Genomic DNA, 6211 nt, shown 5'->3' on the forward strand with positions numbered 1-6211 from the left:
TATATATACTTGTTCATCACACACACACACATATATATATATATTTATATAGTGTGAAGTGTAAATTAATTTATGAAAAATTATAAATTTTTTCATTGTTAATCAAATTTATTAAATACTTATATAATAATTTTAATATATTTTTTATATTTTTAAAATTATTATAAACTAATATATTAATAAAGTTAGTTAAATATTTTATAATATATAAACGTAATGATTTTAACTAATTCTTCTAATGTTTATATTATAAGAATAATATCTTTAAATATATTTTAATTAATTTATTATTTTAGTTTCACTTGTATTCACGGAAAAAATAATTAGTTTATTATTAATAATTCCTTCACAACTATATATGTTAAAAATAATTATTTAATATAGTTATTGAAATTTGAAAATAACAGTAATTTTTTTAATATAACTAATCATTTAATACCACTAAAGTATAATTACTTACAAGATCAACAAATTTTCACATAATATTTATTTTATACTATTTTAACTAATAAATATAGTTAATAGTCTTGGAGATACTTGGTAAGCGATTCAAGCAAAGTAGGCTAGGGGTGTACGCGATTCAGATCGGATCGGTTTTGGGGTAAAAGTCGAATCAAACAGCGAAGAGCGGTTTTAGATAATTGTCATTCATAACCGCAAATGCGGTTGCGGTTAACCGCGTGAATTGCGGTTGCGAATTTGCTGTTATTGCAGATTGGTTTGCGGTGCAACCACTTATTTTAAAATAATTAATAATTTGCAAAAAAAATAAATTCGGAATATTAATAAATTCAAGTTTAAGTTACAGTGATAAATTTACATTCAAAAATAAAATATAAACTAATGCTCCGTGTGAAGCAAATATATTAAAAACATACAAAAATATGGAGGTGAGAGAATAGAAAAAAGAAAAGGATGAAAAAATTGCATGTTTATTACATTTTTCATTTAGTTTGGTTATATATCTTATACTGATTGTGAATCTTATTAACAAATTCCTAACATTAACATAAGATTAGTTAATAAATGCTCGCAAGGGTTGGCTCGATTGGTTAAAGAGGGATAATTATCATTTTGGTCACAAGTTCGAATTCCACGGGAGGAGAATTTATGATTATGCCTCCTGAGTTAGAGTCTGTCGCTTAAATACGGTTTACCTTGGTTAACGTGGACACTTAAAGGGTAGCAGCTGCGGGTTACCTACGCTAAAAAAGATTTGTTAATAAATGTGTATACTATTAATTTATATGATATCAACTATATTTTTGGAAATATATTTTATTATAAATATATGTTGCGATATGCGGTTGCGGTTGCGATTTTGCGATATTTAAGAATTTAAAACCGTATCCAAATCGCGAATGAGCGGTTTTTAAAATTTAAATTCACAATCAACTCACGTTTCGTGATTATTCACAAAATACGATTCGGTTACAAGATATTGAGCGGTTGAATGCGATTGAACAGTTATTGTGTTCATCATCCTGGAGCAGGCTAAAGAGTGAAGAAGAGCAATTGAGTGTTTGAGGCGGAAGACTGTGACGTGTTCCTATTCAAAATCATTCCAAAATGGCTGGCTCGTCGGCCAACCCCGTCAGCTCCCAACCTAGCCTGCCACTTGAATCCCTTTGAACAACGTGCCAATTTAGAGTTATTGAGTATCATATCAAAATTACTTTACTTATAATTTTATTACACGTCGTCTCAGTATTTTCAAGTTTGCTTATCGGCAATTGGGCTTATATATCTCTTTATTGCTAATTTGCATTTTTCTATTATTTACGAATTTTCTTACCAATATCAAATTTTCCCGAAACTTGTGTTGAATTGTAATTATAAATGATAATATAAAATTTCACGTTAACGTGTGTATATATAATAGCTTAAAATTAATGTAATACACAGTTTTTAAAATTTATTATTTTATTATTTTATTTTAATATTATATTAATTATAATAATTAAAAAAAATAAGTAATATGTTATTTTTAAGCCCGATATCATTATATCGACCAACGAATTAGTTTTTAGTTTAATTTTTTATCTTGGTTTAATATTATAATTGTTTTGACCGTTATTAGTGTCCATTATTTTATTTTAACCCGAACACCATCAATATCTATCCAAATATCGTCTCATACTTACTTATTGTGTCCGGTTATATATAACTTTAGTTTTAGGGGTTTCATAATTTTTAACAATAATATTATATAAAATAATTATGTTAAAATAATAAATTAATAGAGTGAGAGTAATTAAGTAATTTCAGCAATTATCAACCGACTATCAAACTTTTTAATGTTTAGTCTAAATCCGTGTGATACACGATTGTTTTAAATAATTGATATTTTAATATTAGTATTTTATCAAATATATTTGTTAAAATTGTAATTATGTCTGAATAAGTATTTGTCTTTTATTATATGATTATACCTATTTTATAATAATTAGGTTTTACAAAAAGATAATTTAATAAACTGACTAAAAAATATAGCTTCAATTTCCATCGGCAACAATTTTTGATCAACATTGGAAAACTATTCCCTGGAAAAATATGTTTACTTCATTGTTCATTTGGTTTATCAACATTAGTTCAAGAGTCGTGAATAGGAATCTTATCTAATTCACAATAAAATTCTCTTTTTTCCCCGTCCATTTTTTTGTAAAATTATCGAAAATAAATATATTAAAAAAATAAATTAAATAAGTTGAACAACTATGTAATTTCAGCGAGTACAGACCGATTATCAAATTTTTAATATTTTATTTATTATAATATAGTATAGAATAAATAGATAGGTTGATAGATTGATAATCAGTATATATTAAAAAAAATATTCATACTATTTTTAGAGAAAGATTTGTTTAATTTGGAGAAAATAAAAAAGGACAACATGTTTTGCCTAAAAAATGTATAGATTAAAAAGAATTTTCTAAAATATTTATAGAAAAAGAGATGCTTCAGTAGGTGAAAATAAAAAAGATAATGTATTTTACATATAAAGACAATTAAGTAAGGACAATTGAGTAAATATTGAAATTTTTTAATGGAGAGACAATTATATAATTAAGTAAAAGCAATTGAGTAATATATTGAAATTTGTTAAGGAGGAACAATTATGTAATTGAAGGAAGGAACATACCAACCAAATTTTTAATATTTTTTCTATTATATAATTATATATATGGATTATACGGTGATAATTTGTGGAGGGATTTCTTAGATAGAGATTCGTAGAAAATCATTATTAAAAAAATATAATTAGGTAATTTATTTTATTTTTCATTATATATAGTTATAAATTTTAATTACCAAACTAAAAATGAAGTTGCATAATTTTTTTTATTTAAAAAATCATTGAAATTTGATGTAATAGTTTAAATTAGTTACAAATTTGATGAAAATTTAAAATATAATCAAGATAATCTACGGTTCTCACTATAACAGGGTTGTCTTCATTTTTTTTAGAATATTCTGTTTTTTCCCTTTAAATACACAATATTATTAGGGTTGTAATATTTTGCTATTTATTATTAGAAAATGAACACAAATATAAAAAATTTGTTCAATTTAATTTTTGGAAATTGCAAAATAATATTTGTATACACCAAATTAAATTACAATTTATTTAGTTAAAAAAACATGAGAAGAGAAATAAGAAAAAAAAAGTTGAGAAGAGAATGCCACATCATGTAAAGAAATCCAACGTGGTAATAAGAAGAGGCTACAAGGCACGCGAACGTAACAAATAAGGCCGTGCTACTGGCACTCACCACATGCCTCCTTTCCCACCCCGTTGTATTGTATTGTATATATACACACACATATACACATAGCTTGGAATTACATTCAACCATATTTCAATTGGTAGAAAACATCTCTCCTAAATATAAACACACATTCCTAAATACATTCTTCCTTCTCTCTTGCCGATGGCGTCATCGTCGCTGCTTCCCTCCGCCGGAAGATCCCTTTTACCGGACTCTCCTCATTTCCGATCCGATCAATTATCATTCCCTCCTAAATCATTCATATCAATCCCTAATTCGGGTTTGAAAAGGTCTTGGATCCGGGCCTCTTCAGCGATGGAGAAAGCGGGAGTGTTGAGTGATAATCTGGACGGATGGATGAGAGAATCAGTGGTTGAGATTGTAAAGAGCTTGAAAAAATCGCCTCTAATGCTTCATGTATATTGTAATGAATCAACGGAGTTGAAACCCGAAAACGCTTGGGGTTTGGAGAACTGGAGAGATTTGGAGAAGGAATGGAGAGACGGAGAGAGGAGATCGCCTGATGGAATAATTCTTGTTCAACAACTAGAAGAGAATAAAATTGAAATTGTTGATTTGGAGGAGGATAAGAGTAGAGAGACAAAGGCCTGGGGAGTGTTGATACAGGGGAAAGGAGGAGGAGGAGGAGGGATGGGGAGACAAACTAGCAGGACAGCTTGTTATTTGTTGAAGACATGTAGTGTTCATTCTGGATTGGGACTTTGTGGGACTCATTTTACTCTGGTTAAGGTTAACAATTTCAGAGATTCTGCTTTTTCTCAATTCAAAAACAGTTGGTTGTTGTAGTCCTAGTATTATTCTTCATTCATGCCCAAAGCTCAACCTACCAATTCTTGTTTTCTTTTTTCTTTTTTAATTAGACTTGTAAATCGTATCTTACATTTTCATATATTTTATTGGGAATTCATTACACACATTGATTGCGCACCTCTATTTTAATGAAAATACAAGACTTTTGACTTCAAGTAGCACCGAGATTTGCTTACCCCTTTTTATCTTTCATCGTTTTGGATTTGATACTACATCTTACGTTTTGAGTTTAAAACTTGTTTGATGCATGCAGCCTAGAGTTACCTTAGTTGGTCGGTCTCGGTCATAAACTCATCGTATACTCGACCTCTTGGCTTATCTAAACATTACCCCCCCCCCCATCTTATGCTTATATGTTTTGTAACGAAAAAGAGAGAATGTGTATATTTCAGATCTAGAAAATTGTTAGGTACGGAATGGGCTGAGAAACTCTATTCATATACTTGTCTATCTTCTACATTTTCTAACTAACACCTATTGCATTTGACAGCTGTTTGTAATCTTTGCTAACATCACTATCTTTGCTAACATCCCCCCTCGGAGAAAATAATTTTATAACACCCAACTTGGATAAGAGATAAAACAATTGTCCAGATGATAAAGCCTTAGTGAGAGTTTGCAGGCTGCTCAGATGAACCAATATAAAAAGTTTCAATGAATCTTTGCTGCAGTTTCTAACGAACGAAATGACAATCTATTTTAATATGTTTGGCGCGTTCATGGAACAACGGGTTTGAGGCTATATATAGAGCCGACTTGTTGTCACAGTGAAGAGTAGTGAAGAGTAAGTGAAGAGTAATGGGAGAAGTAACAGGTTTCCTTCACGAATTGAGAACTGATGAAATCCACAACAATACACATGTAGTATCTCCCAAAGCACGATATTTAGCTTCGCTGGAAGATTTGGAAGCAGTGATCTGCTTTTTACACTTTCAAGAGATTAAATGACGATCAAAGTATGACACAATAGCCAGTTAACGAGCATCGAGTATTTAAGTCACCACCGCAGTTAACATCGCAATAAGCCCGAGGTACCAAGTCATTAGAAGCAGGAAATAATAAGCCCCGACCTGGAGATTGTTTCAAATAACGGACAACTCGATAAGCAGCATCCAAGTGATCTTATAGAGGATTAGTTATAAATTGAGCCAATATGTGAACAGCATAGCTGAGATCAGGTCGAGTAATCGTTAAATAAATGAGGCGACCAACTAACTGACGAAATACTCGAACATCAATAGGACGAAGAAGAAATGACTTAGATTTTTGAAGAGTGTGATTCTGTTCAATAGGGATAACAAAAGGTTTAGCTGCCTCAAGGCCAGTATCTTTCAAAATATCTAAGCAATATTTGCGCTGATGAAGATGACACTGCTGAAGACCAAATGTAGAAAAAACATTAGCCAATTTAAGATACCACATACCAGGAGATTGCTTAAGACCATATAACGACTTAAGGAGTTTGCAAACCCAAGTAGTAGTGGCATCATCAGGTTAGTAGTAAATCTGGCAAGTCCAGGTGGCAATCGCATATAAACATCTTCAAAGAGGTCACCGTGTAAAAATGCATTGGTGACATCCTTTTGATGAAGAGTCCAATTATAAGCAGT

General features: G+C 30.2%; 1 protein-coding gene across 1 annotated transcript; it reads left to right on the top strand.

The window, feature by feature from the left end:
- Nucleotides 1-3797: 3797 nt before the first annotated feature.
- LOC141713281 (uncharacterized) lies at nt 3798-4756 on the top strand. Its single transcript, XM_074516614.1, has one exon. The coding sequence runs from the start codon at nt 3933-3935 to the stop codon at nt 4575-4577; it is 645 nt and encodes a 214-aa protein (XP_074372715.1). The 5' UTR covers nt 3798-3932; the 3' UTR covers nt 4578-4756.
- Nucleotides 4757-6211: the final 1455 nt, after the last annotated feature.

Source organism: Apium graveolens, chromosome 3, assembly GCF_009905375.1.
Source record: "Apium graveolens cultivar Ventura chromosome 3, ASM990537v1, whole genome shotgun sequence".
In the NCBI taxonomy this organism is placed as follows: Eukaryota; Viridiplantae; Streptophyta; class Magnoliopsida; order Apiales; family Apiaceae; genus Apium; species Apium graveolens.

Bases quoted from the DNA above. Each gene is read 5' to 3' on its own strand.
- LOC141713281 (XM_074516614.1), top strand. From the start codon at position 3,933: ATGGCGTCATCGTCGCTGCTTCCCTCCGCCGGAAGATCCCTTTTACCG.